The 19,565-nt window shown below is 52.3% G+C and overlaps 1 protein-coding gene across 1 annotated transcript; it reads right to left on the reverse strand.

Moving 5' to 3' along the window:
• Nucleotides 1-846: 846 nt before the first annotated feature.
• Nucleotides 847-17,793, reverse strand: RTN4RL2 (reticulon 4 receptor like 2). The gene is made up of 3 exons (XM_031941700.1): nt 17,145-17,793; nt 10,548-11,029; nt 847-2,307 (listed from the first exon to the last, which is right to left on the reverse strand). The coding sequence occupies exons 1-3, from the start codon at nt 17,173-17,175 to the stop codon at nt 1,555-1,557; spliced, it is 1,266 nt and encodes a 421-aa protein (XP_031797560.1). The 5' UTR covers nt 17,176-17,793; the 3' UTR covers nt 847-1,554.
• Nucleotides 17,794-19,565: the final 1,772 nt, after the last annotated feature.

Here is a 19,565-nt window from a genome sequence, read left to right on the forward strand (position 1 = left end):
AAGAGAGACAGAGAGAAACAGAGAGACAGACAGAGAGAGAGAGAGAGAGAGAGAGAGAGAGAGAGAGAGTGAGAGAGAGAGACAGAAACAGAGACAGAATGAGATTTAGATTTAGTTGTTGCTTATAGCCAAAAGGTCAGGGTTTGGGATATGAGAGATTATTCTCAGCCTTATTTCCCAGATAAAATACAAGTTCCTTAAGGGCAGACATGACTTCTTTTTTTGTGTTGCCAGTGTCTAGTAAGGTGCTTGGCACACAGTAGGTACTTAATAAGGCTTCCTGATTATTGATTTGTGCCAGATATCAGGGTCTGATATAAGACTTTGCCTACATCAATCAACAAAGAAGGAATCATATTTTAAGGAGTAAGACTGCCACGTTTGGGAATGGTATTCTAACTTTCTCCCTCCACTGGGCAATACATTGGTCTCTTACAGCTTCAGTTCCTACCATTTTGTGGACACTATTTCCTCAGTCACCAACCAAGTTTAATATCTAAGGTTTTCTTCCCATTCTCTAAGTCTTCCTGACCTTAGCACAGGCTTCTTTCTTTGCTTGGAAGGATTCTAGGCTTTGGATAGAGCATGTGGGTGGCCACTTATGTGACCCTAGATCTCAGGTGGTCTTTCTAATCGCTCTAGATTCTTAGAGATCCCCAGATTCAGGTCCTGACTCTCCTCATTACCAGTTGTGAGGACATAAATAAATCCCTTTGCCTCTTTTCGCCCCTTTCTTTGTCTATAAGATGAAGGGGTGAGAGTAGGCGATGTAGAAATGTCTTTGGAGCCCACAATCCTACGATTCAAGGTTCTATGACCACTTGGGGACTAAAAGTGAAGGAGTCCCATAGACATATCTAAAATAATATATATTTTTTAATAAATTTGTTTTCAAACAATTTTTTTGTCCTTTGCCGCATGGGGGCACGGTGGAGAAGAAAGGTCTCCGGGGGGCCCCTCACCCCCAAAAAACGTCCAGAAGAGATGGAAGAGGAAAATTTTCCCTCCTTCTCAGGGGTTTGGGGAGGGCCGGGAGAAGCTGGGGCCTTAGAGCTCATCACTTGCCAGGATTCGAGTGGCCTTCTTTGGGGTCCTACCCCATGGCGTACTTTGATGGGTGTCTGTCTAGCCTGTGGTTACTAAGAACTCTAACCCGCCCGACAGAGACAGCTCAGAAAATGGAATATTCCCTCTGTCGAGTAGCATTGTGGCCCCTGAAGGGCACGAAGGCGGATCTGGGAGCAGCCTCAGCCCAGCCCTGGGAAGAGGAGGGAGGAGCTCGTGGCTGAGCTTGGGAGCAGAGACAGAAGAGGAATGCCCATCCTAAGCATTCTGGGGATGAGAGTAGGGAACGGAAGAATGAAGATGTCCCTTGGAAGAGCGTCCTAGGAGGGGTGGGGACAGGAAAGGAGTCAGAGCCAAAGTAGCAGCGGAAAGCAGGGTAGTAATCTCAGAAGGGATGGAGGCCGGAGGCCGTCAAGACCAACATCACCTCTCGGTCTCCATCCTCAGCGCTGCTCCCACTCGCTACCATCTCAAGTACCAACCTGCCCATCAGGGGCCATAGGGGACCAGCAACAAGAGGCAAAACAAGGGGCCGGGTAGCCCATGGTACTGGGAAGGGCCTCCGGAATCCAGCGAGGTGGGGCAGGCTGGGCCAGGGCAGACCTCCCCCCTCCTCCGGTCCTCACCCCCGTAGCCGCCCCAATAGTCTTCTTCTGTGGGTGCGTCGCCCCCTTGGGGACCCCTGGGATCTTCAGCCGGCAAGTCCCGGTATAAGGTCGAGGGATCCACGGGGGGAGCCCCTCCAGCTTCTCCCACCCCATACAGGTGGTTGGAGGAGCTGTTGCCGCGGGCACGGCCACCCGGTCGGGTTGGAGCAGCGGGGGGACAGGCCTCAAAGTCAGACTCCCGCAGGGCCCGCAGGTCGCGGCCCTGGCGCTCGGGAGGGGTGGCACAGGTGACATCCGAGCTGGAGACCCGGGCCCTCTGAAACCAAGCCCAGAGAGGGCGGGCACGGCAGTCGCACGCCCAGGGGTTGTCATTGAGCCTCAGGAACTCCAGGGAAGGTAGGTCGGCCAGGGCCTCTCCCGGTAGGGACGCCAAGCTGTTGTTGAACAGGTAAAGGATGGTGAGACGGGCCAGGCCCCGGAAGGCCGCTCGGTGCACTCCCTGCAGTCGGTTCCCATGGAGCAGTAGCCGATCCAGCCCGGCCAGACCCCTAAAGACGTGCTCGGTGAGCAATCGGAGGCGATTCCCATGGAGGAAGAGGTGACTCAGGTTGGCCAAGTCGGCAAACAGATCATCCTGGAGTGGGAGGAGATGGGAAAGAAAAAAAGTGGGTGCAGGACCTATAACGGAGGGGGGCCCTTTTCAGATGGGCCAAAGGGTAGTAGGGTGCTGACCGAATCCTAGCACTGCAGGCCATCACTAGAGGGAAGAAGCTGCTGTTTAGTTGTTCAGAAGTAATATTGGTTCAACGCAGGGACTGATGGATTGGGAGTGGGAGGTCCTGGGCTGAGGTCCAGTTACAATTCTGCCATTTACTGTATGTGACCAAGGGCAAAAGTCACTTTATCTCTTTGGACTTCGGGCCCCCAGTGAAAAATGAGGGGGCAGGATGAGGTGACCAGTCCCCTTGCTTCATCATCTAAACTCCCTTGTTAATGCAAACCCCAACTCCTCCTTTGTGACTTTGGCCAAGCTATTTAGCCTCAGTTTCCTCATCTGAAAAATGGCTGAAAAATCTTGGTACATTGCCAAGGATTTGGGATTAGAAGTTCTGGGCTTGAATGGCTGCTTTAGCACTTCCTACCTGTTTGTCCTTCTGTCCTTGAAGAGGAAGGGGACGTCTCCCTGCTTACGGTCCAAGGCCAGTTATTCTATCGCTCTGGACCTTAATTTTCTCATTTGTAAGGGAAATGAGGTCAGGCGAGATAATCTCTAAGGTTCCTTGTGCCCTAAATCCTATGATCCTCTGATGCTCTTGGCTTCTCACCTTCTAGCCATGTGATAGCTTTTCTCCTAGAGAAAAGAGGTGGGAAGAGCCCCAAGCCAGCTCCTTGATATCTCATGAGGATTCTTCCTCCTCGAGGTAGGACCCTGGAGCAAGATCAAGTCCCCTGGCGGGGGAAGGGACTCAATCCAACAACAGCCCACGTGCCCATTGTCATGGGTGCCTAACTTTAGATATCGGGGGCTCTCAGAAGCTGTTGAGACTCCTCATTTTCTAGATGAGGGCATAGAGGCAAAGGGAGATTCAGTAAGTAAGCAAGTAAATGAATGAGTATGTAGGTAAGCAAGCAAATAAATAAGCAATTAAGCAAGCTACTAAGTAGGTAAGTAGTTAAGTAAGTAAGCAAGCAAGTAGGTAAGTGAGTGGGTAAGCAAGCAAGTAGGTAAGTGAGTAAGTGAAGTAAATGAGTAAGTAAAGAGGCAAGTAGGTAAGTAAGCAAGCAAGTAGGTGAATGAGTAAGCAAGTAGGCGAGTAAGTAGGCAAGCAAGTAGGTAAGTAGGCAAGTGAGTAAGTAAGTAGGCAAGCAAGTAGGTAAGTAAGTAAAAAGGCAAGTAAGTAAGTAAGCAAGCAATTAGGTAAGTAAGTAGGCAAGTGAGTAAATAAGTAAGCAGGCAAGTAGGTAAGTAAGCAAGCAAGTAGATAAGTAGGCAAGTGAGTGAGTAAGTAGGTAAATGAGCAAGTAAGCAAGTAGGTAAATGAGCAAGTAAGCAAGTAGGTAAGTGAATAAGCAAGGAAATACATAAATGAGCAAGTAAGCAAGTAGGTAAGTAAGGTAAATGAGCAAGTAAGCAAGTAGGTAAATGAGCAAGTAGGTAAGTGAGTAAGGAAGCAAGCAAGTAGGTAAGTAAGCAAGCAAGCAAGCAAGTAGGTAAGTGACACTTAGTAAGTATCTGAGATGGGATCTGAAAGTAGCTTCTACCTGACTCTAGCTTCCCATTTTACAATTGAAAAAACTGAGGCGGAGATGACTTTTCCAAGTTGGTAATATTCTGTAGTCAAATTTGAACTCAAGTTTTCCTGACTCGGACCCAATGCTCTAATCCACTAGATGACCTTTGGCAAGACATTTCATCTCTCTGCCTCAGTTTCTTTATGTGTAAAATGAAGATCAGAATAACACTTGCTTTGATTAGGATGAACTGAGATCATAAACGTAAAGAGCTTTGCAAATCTTGAAGAGCTATATAAATACTAGCTAATATATGTATATATATGCATACATATATATCGTATGTATGTCATTATGTATATATGTATATCTGGAATTCATATTTTTATTAGACTGTAAGCTAGACGAGGCAATTTCCTCCCAGCAACCCTTCAAGCTAGATGGAGCAAGGATGATGGCCCCCATTTTAGAGGTGGGGAAACTGAGGGGTCACTTAGGATAAATGACTTGCCCAGAGTGATATAGTCAGTTAATGTCAACCCAGCTTTCTCTTGACTTGCGGTTCTATGTTTGACAAGGGACTACTAAGGAGAGAAAAGGAAATTGGTTCCCCCCCCCCCCCAGCATCCAAGATAAGACAAGTCCAAGGATCCGAGTTCAAATTCTACAACTAATGTTTATTACATGCATGACGTAGCACTGATTCCTTAGCTTCCTCGTCTGCAAAACGGAAGGGAGGGGGCCTTTTCCAGCTGGAATATTATGATCTGGGGGGGCTTGGAATATTCTTTGGGCTGTTAATAGACACACCTCTGGAGGGGCCAGTGGGATACTCTGGGTCTTTAAGAACTAGATTGGAGGGGCCAGTGGGATACTCTGGGTCTTTAAGAACCAGATTGGAGGCTCCAATGAGCCTCAATCTCCGGGCTTAAATCCAACCCCAGCCTAGCTAGGAGAGATGGTTCCTGGTGAGGGGCAGGAATTCAAAGCCCGCAGCCCTAACTTTGCTTTTAGGGAAGACAATCTTTCCCCCCAAGAAATCCCAGCTCCCTGAAGTCTGGTCTGAGAAGTTTGGGTGGGGAGAACCTCAATTCCCAGCCTCCACTTCCTGTCCTCCTGCTTTCTCCTCGCCTCCCTCCCATCTGGCTGCCTCCCTCTCTCTCTACAGGAACCAAGCTTGCCAAGATCTCCTCCTCTTAGCCACATCCAACCCCCTCCCCTTCCCCCTCCCTTGCCTCTGACACTACAGAGCTTTCTGCTCTTCACCCTTGGAGTTTTCCATGGCTCCATCCCCTTCTCCCCTTACACCTGTGACCTCTCCGTTGTTGCCATTCGGTTTTTTCTGACTCTTCCTGATCCCATTTGGATTTTTCTTGGTCAGAAATACAGGAGCGGCTTCCCATTTTCTCCTCCAGCTCATTTTAGGATGAGGAAACTAAGGCCCACAGGGTTAAATGACCCAGCTAGGATCACACAGCTGGGAAGAGTTCAGAGGCCAGATTTGAAATTAAGATGAATCTTCCTGACTTCTCTGCATCTAACTTATTCTCTACTGACTTTTTCCCTGACTCTTCTCTTCATCCACTTTTTCTTCCCTCTCTCCCTGCCCATTAAGCTCACTGGTTACTGGATCTCTTTTTCCATGCTTCCATTCTATTAAATTAGATGGTTGTATTATCTCAGATCACGCTGAGAGGCCGGGTGATGTTTTTAGCAAAGGACGCTGGGTATGGAGCCAAGTCTAGTTTAGAATTCTGGCTCTAGAACGTAGTAATGTGGCCTTGCGCTCAGCCTCAGTTTCCCCAGCTGTAAAATGGGATAATAATACCGCTAGCTGCTTCCACACAGGGCAGTCACCCTAGAGAAATTGCTTTGGAAACCATAGAAAAATAGGAGACAGGATTGATCAGGTAGGGGATGGGTAGAGGGATGGAAGAACTGTGGCCTGAGCCCCTAGAAAGTCTTCCAAGTCAGCTTGGAAGGACTCCATAGAAGGGTTTTTTTTTGGGGGGGGGGTAGTTTCCCCTTGGGGGGGGTCAGACCAAATGGAAAAGGAGTGCAATATTATCTGATTCTTCCCTGCCTTATTTGTGTGTCTGCAGGGGACCGGCCTCTATCCAACACATAATCTTGGGGTCTGAAGTGGGAACACCTCCCCGCCCCCCATTCAAGCTGTTGCCCAAATCCTGCATCTTCTTCTACGGCGCCTCTAAAATCCGCTCCTTCCTCTCCCCGCTGCTAAAACCTCTCTCTGTGCATTAATCAGCTCTTGACTTTCACAGCCCTCTCTTCCCCATTCCTCCCCCCTTCCCCCTTCCCCCTCCCGGCTTGAAAGCTTTCAATCATCTTCCATTTCTCCGACCACATTTTCCTGCTCTCCCTCCCTCCCCTCCCCCCGCCGGTTCATTGTTCCCCACATCCATTTAAAACTCTCCATCCTGCCTCTCTTCCTCCCCGACTAACGGTTCCTTCCCCCACCTCCAACTGCCGCTTCCCAGCTCGTCCTTTCTACCCCCTTTCAGCTCCTTCCACACCTGAAACACCCTCCCCACCCCCATCTTTGCCTTCCTCAAATAGCTCCTTCCAACCCACTGCTGTGGGGAGGGAGGTGTCCGTCCCAAGCCACACCTGCCCCCAGTGGGTGTCACCCCGGCTCTCCGGCTTCCTCACCTGCCACTGGCTTGTGTTGCCCTAATTCAGACACAGTTCCCAGGAAGAAGCCGCCTTTCCTTTCTTCCCCATAAAGCCAAGTGGCAAGGTTTGTGTCCCTGAGGTCAGAGATCATCGTCTGAGGTCCCAGGAGCACCCTTGCTCAGCCTCAAGGATGGAAGCCTGGCCTGGTGTTTATACAGGAATAAGGAGGAAGACTAGGCCTGGGATTGTAATGGCACAGGGGGTCCACAAGAGGGTCTCCCAATCTCCAACCAGTTCAGACTGGTATTTTCCCTGTAACTCTACTCTTAGAGCCTTGCCTAGCAGATTGGAAAGTTAAGTGACTCATCCAAGGTCACACAGACCATGTATCAGAGAGAGAAAAACACAATACTATATAGAACTTACAATACTACTCCATGGGCTTCTTACAATACCCCTGGGATATAGACGCTATGCTTTCGATCCCCATTTTATAGATGTGGAAACAAAATGAGGCAGAGATTCCCATAGCTACCAGATCTCCTGATGCCCTATCCACTACACCACCCAGCTGCTTCTGAACTCAGAGCTCTAACTGCATCTGCCTTCCCAGCCATGCTGCCTCTCAAGACACCATATCATCCCAAGCTCATTCTTCTTCTCTTTTCTGGTGGCTCGAAGACAGAATAGTTCCGAGAACGAGCCATGGAGCTGCCATGATTCTTTTGTATTTAACGTTCACCCGGTATTCTGCAAGTGTGTAAAATGCCATTTTTGTAACTGAATAAAGCTATTAAGCTCCTGTAGCCTTACTGGAAGCGGATCAGTTTTACTATTAGTAGAATAGCTTGAGAGTTGGCCTTGGAGCAGAAAGACCTGGCTGGGAGTCCCGTCTCCGATACCTCTTGGCTCCGTGGGTATCTCGGGGCTTCGAGTGAAGCTGTTAATTTCTCAGTCTAACTCTAAAATAGTCAATCGCTCGGCGGGTGCCAATCTGTACTGATGGAGGGAATTTCGGCACCTGGAAGTTCCTTGGGCCGCCAACCACCACCGATCTTGGGAAGAGAAGCATTTTGGGGGACTGTGATTTTGTCCCTTTCCCAATAGAGAGCAGCCAAGCTGGCAGTGAGCCTCCGTGAACTTGGCCGGGGTGCCAGCCGGAGGACAGACACGCCGTTTGTCACCAGGCCCGTGCTGGAAGCCTTTCCAAGTTGGGAGAAAGGGCCACCACGCTTTGCCCTACACCGACCTCCCCTTTGAGAACCTAAGGGCGAGTCCGGCTTCCAGTGGGGCATCAGGGAAGGCCTTCAGTGGAGGGGGCTCCTCTTGCTGACCTCTGGTTCTCATCTCGTATAATGTGTTTCCTAGAGAAACGGTCTGAAGATCAAGCCTTGTGTATTTAATATTCTTGGTGCTGTTGCCCAGTTTGATAAAATTAATCACTATTGGTAAATTTAAAGCGTTGGGATCGTTGTCACTCTCATTATTGGTTTTTGGTTACAAAGGAAACCCTGGTAAGGGGAGCTCCCTCCACCAATTCAGAGCAGCCACTCATAGGCCCAGTGGATAGAGCACCAGCCCTGAAGTCAGGAGGACCTGAGTTCAAATCTGGGCTCAGGCACTTAACATTTCCTAGCTGTGTGACTCTGGGTAAGTCACTTAACCCCAATTCCCTCAAAAAATAAAAAGAAAGACATGGAAGTGGAAAGTAGCTAGGAGTGTTGGGAGATTAAGGCATTATGGGGAGGCTACACAGCAGGTGATTAGAGAGGTTGGACTAGAACCCAGGTTTTAGGATCATAGATTTAGAGCTAGATAGATCCAGAGAGGGGTGTTAGGATATTAGTGTGACATTTATCCAAGGTCACACAAGCATCAAAGGTGGGATTTCACTTTGCATTCTCTCACACTGCCTTCCCGACTTGGAGCACAGCTCTCTCTCATTATGCTAGTCTGCCTTAGTGATTATTATAACAATAATTATTCTAATTAATAATTTAGTTGGATATGAAAAATAATTATGTGAGATAGCACAACTATTAAAGTAATTACATATGGAGAGATCACAGCAGGACCCGTATGGCATAGTGAATACAGAGCTGGCTTCAGAGTCAGGGACACATGGGTTCAGGGCCCAATCTTACCCAGAGGGCTTTGAGACACTAGGCAAGACATTGAGCTTTTCAACGATCCGGGCAGCAATCCGAGGCTGCCAGCGATAGATAAGTGGAGGGGTAAAGGGACTTTCCCCTTTGGGGTGCTTCCAATATTGATGAAATCCCAGGTCTGAGCCAAAAAAGAATCCCAATGATCTGAGGGAGCGGGGAGGCGGCGTGTGTCAGTGGTTCCATTTTGGACCCGAGTAGAGAATTCTGCCTTGGGTTTTCATGGTCTGGGAAGGAGGTCGGAGCCTTCAGGTCACTCAATCCCCTTTTGGGAGAGCGCCTGTAAGGATATCTCTAGAGAGCTGCTAATCCAAGCCCCTCGTTTTTGAGATGAAGAAACGAATGGAGGGAGATTGTGTGACCTGCCTCAGATTCGCACAGAGCATAAGAGGCAGAGCTGCCGTGTAGACTTGAGATCCAGAAGCCTGATTTACTCTCATCACAGCAAACCTGCCTGACAGAGGAGGCCCCTTCATATATCAGAACCAACTTCCCTTGGAAAGAGTTCAGGGCAGGCCCCGCGTTCTACTAAGTGATGCTCTGCGGCAGCCTCCATTATGTCAAGATGGCCAGTGTGGTCACTGATGGCACCGCCCCTTCGATGCCCCAAAGATGGGAGGACAGGCCGAACCCTTTGTGGAAAAGCCCTTCGTGGATTCGTTCAGTCCTGGAATGATTCAGTGCTTCCCTCCTCCAATTCCCCCGCTGCCAATACACCCTCAAAAGCAGCAACCTTTCTGAGTTTGGTTTCCCTGGGCGTTGTTTTAGAGGGTGTGTTTTGACTTTGGGGGGAGAGATGGGGGTGGACAGAATGGGGGGGAAGATCAGCTTGAAAAGAAACATTAATCATTCTCGATAATAACATTAATGAAACTAAGAATAATTGTCATTGCTTTTCCTTCAATTTCCATAGCACTGTTTTCTGAAAGAAAACTCGGCATCGTTCTACCTTTAATTCTTAATTCTATCGCGGAGACGGATTGGATGCGATCTGGGATGATTCCCTGCCCATTTCACAGGAGTAAAAACGGAAGTGCAGGAAGGGTAAAGATTTTTGTATCCACCCCACTCCCCTTCCAAGCTACCCAGCAAATCTAGGGTGGGAAGAGGCCTTGGGTGAGATCATTTTTTCCATTTGCACTGCCCACCTCCCCACCCTACCCCCATACTCCATGTGTCGGTCCCCAGAGGAGAGAAAACGTGAAAGGGTTTTTGTGATGCGATCAGAGGAGAAAGAGAGAATGAAGGGAAGAAAGGGACAGTAAAGCAGAGAGAGATCCAGAAAGAAATGGGAAAGGCAAGAAAGAGTGAAGGCAAGAAGAAAGAGGAGGAAATGGAAAGATGGAGGAAATGAGGGAGGGGGAGAAAGGGGAGAGAGAAAAGAAAAAGGGAAGGTGAGGAAGGGAAGGGAAGACAGAATAGAAAAGGGAAGAGAGAGAAGGGAAGGGGAGGTAGAAAGAGAGAAGGAAAGAAGAAAGGCAAAAGAGGGAACAGGAAGAAGGAGAAAAAGAAAGGCAATCTAAAGGAAAAAAATGTGAAAAGGAACAGAGAGAAAAAGGTGTAAAAAGAAATAAAAAGGAGGAAAAGGAAAGGAAAGGATGGAAGCAAAGAAAAGAAGTGGGAAGTGGATGGAGATATTAGAAGAACAGGCAGGGAAAGGCAGAAGAGCTAATAAATAGCAGAGACAGATGAAGAAAGAGCCAGAAAGGGAAGGTCAAGGAGAAAAATACTCAAGTTCATAGAAACAGAGACCAGGAGATAGCAAGAACAGGGAAGAGGATCAACAGGACAAAAAGAGGGGATGGTGGGGATGCGGGGGTGGGGGTGGGCACAGGGGGCTTACCTGGAGGTGGAGCAGCTGGTTTTCCTGAAGGTAGAGGTACTGGAGGCTGACCAGCCCCCTAAAGATGTTGCTGGGCAGACTGCTGAGCTGGCAGCGGTACAGGTGGAGGGACTGCAGCCGTTCGAGGCCCTGGAAGGTGTCGGGGTCTAGGGAGCGCAAGTGCCGGTTGTCCCCCAGGTCCAGCTCCTCCAAGGCCTGCAGGTGTCGGAAGGTGCCAGGGTAGATGGTCGAGAGGTTATTGGAGAAGAGCCAGAGCGTGAGCAGGCTGCTGCCAAAGGTGCCAGGCCGCAGGGAGCGGATGAGGTTGTTCTGGAGGAAGAGGCGCTGGGTGTGGGGAGGCAGTACCAGGGGCACGGCCGAGAAGTTGTTGGCCTGGCAGCTGACAGTTGGCGGGGAGAGGTAGCAGGTGCACAGCATGGGACAGGTAGGGGCCACCAGAGGCAGGGCCAGCAGCAGGAGCAGCAGGCAGGCTGAGGCAGGACCTGTAAGGAGAGAAAGGCAAGGGCTGGCAGGACTACAGAGAGATCACCTCCCCGGCCCTGCAGATGAGTTCAAATCCCACCCTTTCATTAACCTCAATCAGCTCTCCCGGCTTCAGTTTCCTCATCTGGAAGGCCCTTTCCATCTTTAGGTCCATGATCCCATTTTCCAGGGCTTCCTGGACTGAGGTGTGTCCCACCCACCATCATTCATTCAACAATAGAGACTATTCCATCAGTCTTTCATTCACCAAGGGTTAGTGGGTGTCCTTACCCATGGACCTAGAAATGCTACAGAGCCCTTCCCCCGCAAGAGCAAAACGAGGAAGGGGAGCACACCGGGCTTGTATTTAGGACCTGTCGTCAGGACAACTTCGTGTTTGACTCTCTGTCTCTCTGTCTGTATTTGTCTGTCTCTGTCTCTGTCTCTCTCTCTCTCCATTTCTCTTCCCAAATCTTTAAAGTTGGAATGATGGAGATAAAAAATAATAATAATAGGGGTCTCTGGGTGGTATCAAGGAGATAGAGCCCTGGATTTGGAGTCAGGAAAAAGTCATGACCTGCTTATTAACTATATGTTAAGTCACTTAAGTTCCCCCAGCCTTCCCATCTATGAAATGGGAATAAAAATACTACTTACTTTTTAGACTTGTGAAGATTAAGTAAAATAGCATGTATTCAATTTTTCAATAGGTAAATAAAGTAGCTAGTAGACCTGCTTATTAGCTATGTGTCAAGTCACTTAAGTTCCCTCAGCCTTCCCATCTGTGAAATGGAGATAAAAATACCACCTACTTTTTAGACTTGTTGTCAAGATTAAGTAAAATAACATGTATTGAATTTTTCAATAGGTAAATAAAGTAGCTAGGAGTAGGAGTAGGAGTAGTAAAAACAAGTAATCACTTTGAGGCTCTCAAAGTGTTTTTCATCTACCATCTCATTGGAGTTTACCTTCTGAGGTAGTGCTGCAGGGAGTGAATCCCCATTTCTATATTTCCTACTAGGATGAGCTCATGTGTGTAAAACTTTTTTACAAATCTTGAAGTTCTCTCGCTGTTCTCTTGCTTTCTCTCTCTTAATTCTATGAAGGCACTGAGTCATCAGAAAATGAAGTGACTTGCCTAAGTCACCCAGGATGCAAATCCCCCTCAATGCCCCGGGAGCTCCGTGATGTGTCGCTATGGATGTGTAAATGTCTCCATCCCGAAGGAGGAAAGACGTTCCCCTCATCAGCACGTTCAGCAGCACCCCCACCCCAGTGCAGACCCGCGGGCGGGGGACAGATCCGAAGGGCTCGGGTTGCCACTTTGTACGCACAGACGTGGGAGCTCTCCTGGCTTACGTGTGCTCGACGTGCTTTTTCGCCATTTCTGATGCTGCCCGTCTCGCCAGGTCTCTATCTATGGCCTTGCCCACCCCCCAGTGTCACATCACAGGGAGTCGCCCAGGCTGCTCTGCGGTGGTGGAGCACTATGGGACAAGGCGTGCTTGGGACATCTCTGCTCCAGGCCCGCGTGCCAGAGAATAGGGGTCTCTGACCGTTGGCCGGGCCCCTCTCGACAGAGTCCCGGCACTCGTCTTGGAGCTCCGGAGGGTCCGAGGCCATACATGCGTGTGCATGTTCTGGATGTCCCCCGTCGTCCCCCCTCGTGTGAGCGAGCGCTGGGCCCCGTGCGTGTGTAGGCAGGGGTGTGATGTAATACTCAGTGACACAGGCGGCGGCTGTTCCATTCGTTCACACCACCTCCGCGCTTCTCGGCCCTTCTCACCCCTCCCCCGAGCAGCGCTTCACGATCACTTTCTCCTCCCCAGTTCTCCTGAGCCGCTTGGGGTGACTTGGGGGGGCAAGTCTCTCACCCCCTCTCCATTACTCCTACAGTGGGGAGGCTAACCCTCCCAGTCCAACATGGGACGGGGGCCTTTGTCTTTTCTCATTGACCCAGTGGAGACAACCCGTTTTCTTTTCTGCACCCCCCTCCAGTGCTGCTTCCCCTTGGGGTTGACACTCTAGGAAGCCAAATTCCTTTCCTGATCCCTTAATCCCATCCAGATCGAGAGGCTTGCCAAGGCTCCCCCGGATTAGAAGGCATCTCTCTCTCCTCTCTCTCTCTCTCTCTCTCTCTCTCTCTCCTTCAGCCTCAAAAGCTGTCAATCGTCACAGGAAGGAAGAAATAAAGGGCATGTTCTTGTCAGCTCTAGTCCTGCCTGCATCCAGGATCTAAGGGCAGAATTGTTAGGGGAGAGAAATCATGCTCAAGTCTTTCCTTTTCTCCCTCATCTCCTAATTCTTTCTCATATATCCCAAAGACAGCTCTCTCCCCCTCTTCCCTATCTCTTCTCCCTCAAGGAAAAAAAGGCAAAAGAGGAATTTCCTATCACCCCAGTCTCATAGAAATCAGTTGGATTTTGAGTGGAAAGAGACTTCAGAAGCCATCTAGTTCAATACACTCATTTGACAGCTGAGGAAACTGAGACCCCGAGAGGGACAGATCATAGAGCAGCGGGACTGGGATACTCCATAACCAAGATTCCTTGCTTATATCATGGGGCTTCTTGGCCACGACTTCCCCAATGAGTAGCCACACCCTCTGCCCTTCCCAAAGTATCACTTCTCATCCAGCCTGAAAAGGGACTGGGTTCAGGGAGCCAGGGCTAGGCTGGGAGAGGGAATGGAAGGGGGGAAGGATGGGTTAGAAGCTGGGGGAGGGGGGCCTTGGCTGCCGCTGCAGAGCTGTGGCTGATGCCATTTCTAGTCCTTGCCCGTGTACAGTGGCTGTAACCCAAGGAGCTTCATCCATAATTCAGTTTGCGGGCTCTCACTGGAGGCTGGGTGGAGGGAAAGGTGGGGGCTTAGAGCGCTTCTGCCCCCAGGCCCATCTCAACCCAGCTCCTGGTTAGAGACAGCTGATGCTTGGGAAGTGCCCCCTTCTCCCCACTTTGGTCTGGCTCCCTCCTTTTCTTAGCTTCCCCTCGCCCCAGAGTTTCCCCCCCCCCTTTCCCATTATCCTTCTATGCTGACATTTTCTCTCCTCTCCTCTTTCCTCCTTCTTTCTCTTTTTTCTCCTCTCCCCTCCTGCTCCCTCCAACTCCCTCACCCCTTTTCCTTCCGCTCTCAGCTCCTCTCTCAAAGGACCACTAAGATAATTCTGTCACTGCCTTAGTGTCATGGAGAATCCTGAACACGAGACTGCAGGAAGCATGGTGTGTGATAGGTTAGTCTCTTCATCTTTTCACGGCCAGGAAAAGCCCTTCTACTATCCCTCAGATGCCTCATCCCTCCTTTTCATGTCCCCATTCTGGGGGGAGGGAGAGGGGTTAGGGATTAAGGAGATGGTTATTAGATAGAGAAGAGAATAAGGATGAGAACCAAGAGGAAGCTTGAATGGGGGAGTAAAAACCTAAGGCTCCAAGTCAGGATGCCTTGACTCATGTCTGAATTCAATAATTGTGGGATCATTGGACCAATTAGAACCTACTCCACAGGCCTCAGCTTCCTCATCTGTAAAATGAAGAGACTGAAGTGGTTGCTCAGTCAGGTTTCTTCCTGCATTAAGTACTATGATCTATTTCTGGTCCTTTCAATGGAGACAGACCAGCCCTGAACTGGGATGAACGATGCCCATGGAGACAAGGGGGTGCAGAACTTGGGCTCTACCATGGATGGGGGGGAAAGGGGGCGACGCAAGCTACCACACTGAGCTGAGCTGACAGAGCCGAGGCAGAAAGAAGGGGCCAAGATTCTGGGCATTTCTTTGATTTTGTATCTCTCTGGACTCCAACAGCCAGACAGGAGCCTCCGGTCTGGTACGGGATGGCCAGTTTGGGAATCCATAGTCTCCCCTCTGGGAGACTATGAGAATGGCAGGGGTGCCCTTGGTGGAAGAGAGACTTTGTGACCATGGGCAGTACAACAGAATTGGAGTCAAGAAGACAGGCTCAAGTTATCACAGACTCTTACTAGCTGTGTGATCTTGGGAGTTCATTGTGCCTTAGTTTCTTCATCTGTAAAGTGAGACAGTTTAACTCAATGGCTTCTAAGGACCCTTTCAGCTTTAAATCTGTGAGCCAAGGGAAACCTAGATCACAAACGCTCAGTAGCTCGTGGAGGGGGCTGGAAGATCCCAGGAAGTAGAGGTATAAGGAATATGGCCATCCAAGGAGCACACATATCTCAGATGGAGCTCAAATACTAAGACTTGGAGGCAGGGAAGAGACTGAGAAAATCCTACAATTCAGATCCCACCTTGAGCTTTCCAGATTCCAGAACCAATGGATGTGGGATCATGGAGGTGAGGAAAGGACCTTGGCTAGAAGAAGAGCTAAATTTCAAATATGGTAGAAGGAAAGTCAGAGATGTTGAGGGGAAAAAAGGAGAGAAGTAAGTTAACTAGTGACTCCAGAAAAGGGGCTGGAGGAAAAATGCTGAAGACCCTAAATCTAAAAGTGAAGAGCATGGGGTCCTGATGGAGTAGCTCAGTGTTGGTTGTTGAAGATGCACCAAAGGCCCAATTTCCAGGGAGAGGCAGGGGGTTAAGGGCACGGGCTGCTGGCAGGCAGATGCTGAGGGGGCAAAGGAGGTGGGAGAGGAGTGGGGACGGAGGTGGAGGTGGTGGCGCTGACGCATCGACCCAGGAAGGCAGTGACGCTGGTGCGGGTGGTGAGGTTCAGAGTCACCGCAAACAGTTTCTCACTCTGCCAGAATAGAATACCCCCAAATAAGCAGCCACCCCAAGTCCCAGATAGCGCCTAATCTGATGAGGGGCTGGGGATAAAAATGGCAGCGCTTCATCCACCAGGGCTCCATCCACCAGTGCTCCTGCCCAGCTCTGGGCTCCACTGCTCTATCCTGCTGTCCAGGTCCAGCCTGCCCGCTCCCAGGACCCTGGGCCTAGCTACTTCCTGGGCTCCCCAGATCCTGGGATGAGGAAGATGCAGAAGTGGATAGTAACAGGATAGCTTTTAGGGTGCACCAGAGTTTGCCTCACCTGTGAAGCGGGGAAGGGGAAACCTTCCAAAACCTGCCATGAAATTGCACTCACCTGCTTTAAAGGCTGACTCCTTTATTTATTTATCTGGTTATTTATTTATTTTCTCTCAGACTCTCTCCTTTGACTTCCCGGTCCCTGCCTCCCATTCCCTCCCGCCCATTGTCCCTGCACTCGTCCCAGCCTCCGGACATCACTGATCCCTCTGCTCCAAGCCTAATGCCTACGTCCCAGCCCCCTTACCTAAGCTCCCTGCTCTCTGGCTCTGTCCCCTTGCCCCAGGGGCTCTACGTGATGCCCCCCCCCCCCCGTCTGTGCTCTCCAATACTGTCCAGTCTCGTGAGTCCGTGACCCCTGTCTTCTCTCTCGGTCCCTACGACTCCTTCTTCGTCCCTGTCCCCCGATCCCCCGGCCCGCTGCCCCCCCCCCCCCAATCACCTTCCCAGTAGCTCTCTTTCGGGTCTAGCTGCCCCGTTGCTTCTTGCCAGTTCTCATCCGCTCCTCGGAAGCCCGGCCCTCCAGCCCATCCCTCCCAGGTGACCGAAGGTGCGGAGCCGGGAGCACGGCTCCACGCCCGCCGCCCTGAAGTTGCTGAGTCGGCGTTTTCCCGGCCGGAGGAGTGCTCGGAGCCCCCCCACTCTGCACCGCCCCCACCCCGCAGCAGGCGAAGCCGGGACGGCAGAGTCCGCTCTTGCCTCCCTCAGCCGGGCCAGGCTGTGGACCCAGCGGTCCCCGCCCGCCTGCCCCGGCTCCCCGGTCACGAGCTAGCTCCCCGCCCGCTCGCCTCTGCGGGCTCGGCTCCCCCGCCGCGGGGCGGCCGGCCGGCCCAGCCCCCAGCCCCGGCGGGGCGGCCCTCGGAGCCGAGGCGGCGCCGGCTCGTGCCTCGCTCACATCTCCGTGCCCTCTCGGCTCCTGGAGCGAGCTCGGGGGCCACCTGCCACGCGGGAGCTCACCCCCCCCCTTCCCTCGGGCTTCACCGGCCCCTCCTCCGTTTGTTCCCCCTCGGCTTTCCCCATCCCTCCGTCCTCCGCTGACCCCCTTACCCTTCTGCCCTTCCTCTTCTTCCCTCCCCCACAGCCCGGTGTCTTGGGGTGTCCTCTCCCCCCGGCCCCGTCCGAGCAGGGGATCCTTACCTTGCAGCAGGCGCCGGAGCCAGGCGAGCATCTTGTCTCGGAGCTGGGGGAGGGGGACGGGGCGGGGCAGGGTGGGGAGCAGTGGGGGGGGGGGCTCCCACGCGCTCCCTCGTCCCCTTCGGAGTCTACGGCTTGGGGCGAAGGGTGGGACTGGACTCGGAACCCGTCGCCTGGGGGGGGGGTTCCTGAGCTGTCCGCGGGGCTCTACCCTGCGCCCCCCGGACTCCGCGGCTCAGGGGGAGCCATCAGCCCCGACGTACGGATACAGGAGCGGACGGGATGAAACGGGACGGGCCGCGGCGGCCCGCTGCTCGGGTCCCCACCCCCACCCCAAGCAGGGCAGCCGGGTCCTGGGCTCCGTCCGTCCCGGCCGCTAGCCCTGGGAGAGTGAGGACAGCAGGGAAGCTCTTCCCTACCCCGCACCCCACCCCCCGCTTCCCCTTCCTCTGGCTCCTCCCTCTCTCGGCTACTTAACCCTTTAATGGCAAATGGGGGGGCGGGAGCAGGACCCCCCTCCCCACTCTACCATCCCATCCCATGCTGCCACCAAGCCTAACCTCTCCCTACCGTTGCCGGGGCCCGCGGGAACGCTCTTTCTAAGCAGCCTCTGCTCTTATTGGGAAAAGTCTCCGAGGGAGGGGGAAAGGGAGGAAACCCTTTTTTCGGGCTCACCCCGTCAGATTCCAATCCTCCCCCGCCCCAACCCCCTTTGCACGCATTTTGGACCCCCGAGGGCCTGGGGGAGGGAGGACGGAGTCCTGATTTTTCTGTCTCTCAGCTTTCTCCCCCTTCCCCATCCTAGATGTCCCCTCCCTCCTCCTCTCCCCACCCTTTCCCCGGGAAAGAGCTGCCTGGGAGCAGAAAGATAGACGGACGAGACCTTCTTTTCGGGGACCCCCGCCCATCTCGCCGACCCTCTCTTTTAAGAGAAGGGTTCCAGGGTATGTGCCCGCCTGCCTCCTCTTAAAATAATAAAAAAGATAAGATTCAGAGCTGGGAGAAGCCTTAGAGGTCGTTAGGGCACATTTCCTCAGCTTTGCTTTTGATAGAACTGCGACTTAAAGTGGTGACGTGACTCGGACAAGGTCACTAGGAGTAAGGAACGGAAGACAGGGTTCGAATCCCAGTCTCTGGCTCCAGAATTCTTGACTCTGCAGCGTCCGTCGTCTTGTCAATCAGGCCCCATTCGATTCCCTGCTCGTTTTTGTTATGGGAGAATAATGATTATTAATTAGGATTAATTCAGCCGTGTTGTCTCCGGAGTCTGTCTCCGGTTCCTGGCGGTCAGTTTACCAGAGAGTTCTCTCTGCTCCAATAGGGACTGATACCTGAGGGGAGGGGTTGGGGTGAGGGCCGGGCAGGCCGACCGCGACCCCGAGGCTCTGCAGCCACTAGGACCAGGAGCACAGAGAAAGGGGGCGAGCCACCCTCAGGCCCCCCAGGCCCAGGCTGGCCAGCTAGCAGCGCCCGGGAAAAGGCGGCCGTTCACGCGGGATGGGGAGCCAGGAGGGGGGAGGACCGGGAAGAGGAACGGTGCCAAGCGGCGCCAGGTCTGGGCACGGGCTGGGCCCGCCAGGAGCCATCTGGTGCGCAGCCCCGGGCCCCCTCGGCTCAGGGAGCCGCCCAGCCTGGCTAGCCAAGGTGCCGACGGGAAACTCCCCCCTCCTCCCTCTCCTCACGTCTACTTTTCTTCTCTCGCTCCTCTTCCCTCTGTTTCTGTTCTTTTTTCTGTCTGCCCACTTCCTGTCCTCTCTTTATCTATTCTCTTTCTCGTCTTTTTTTCATTTTGTAATTCGCCCTTCTTTTATTCTCTCGGTCTCTGTATCTCTCTTTGTCTATTTCTCTATCTCTGTGTGTGTCTCTGTCTTATCTCTGGCTGTTCTCTGTGTGTCTCTCTGTTTCTGTGCCTCTATCCCTGCCTTTCTCCGTCTCTCTTTCTCTCTGTGTCTCTCTTTGTCTCTCGGCGTGTCTGTCTCTGCCTGTCTCTGTCTCTCTGTCTCTCACCACTCTCTCCCCCGCCACACAAACTCAGTCTCCCCGGTGCGCCCCCTTTTGGTGCCCGAGGCGGCGGACTGCCCCCCTTTCCTCCTTGGGCTCGGGTGCCCAGTTTAACCCCCTGCCCCGCAGCCGTCCAGGAGCCTCTCGTGGCTACAGAGAAGTTGAGGTGAAGTCGGTGGAAGAAGCCCCCGCCCCCCAATCTCTTCCGCCGACGAAGCCGAGCCCGGGGTCGAGGGAGCTGGCGGGGCGGGGAGGAGAGGGGGCGGCGGCGGGGGGTGCGAGGGCTGGGGGCGGGGGGATTTGGCGTCCTTCCCCGGAATGAGCCACGCCGCAATCTGTCGCCGGGTTTGTTTGCCGAGCTGCCTCCGGAGCGCAGCGGAGCGGGCTCCCGGGAAGCGAAATATCACAAGATGGGCAGACAGA

Source organism: Sarcophilus harrisii, chromosome 6 (genome assembly GCF_902635505.1).
Source record: "Sarcophilus harrisii chromosome 6, mSarHar1.11, whole genome shotgun sequence".
Taxonomy (NCBI): Eukaryota; Metazoa; Chordata; class Mammalia; order Dasyuromorphia; family Dasyuridae; genus Sarcophilus; species Sarcophilus harrisii.

Bases quoted from the DNA above. Each gene is read 5' to 3' on its own strand.
- RTN4RL2 (XM_031941700.1), bottom strand. From the start codon at position 17,175: ATGCTCGCCTGGCTCCGGCGCCTGCTGCAAG. The intron at 11,030-17,144 runs GTAAGGATCCCC...CTCTCCTTACAG, and splicing joins GCTCCGGCGCCTGCTGCAAG to GTCCTGCCTCAGCCTGCCTG. The intron at 2,308-10,547 runs GTAAGCCCCCTG...CTCCCACTCCAG, and splicing joins ACCAGCTGCTCCACCTCCAG to GATGATCTGTTTGCCGACTT.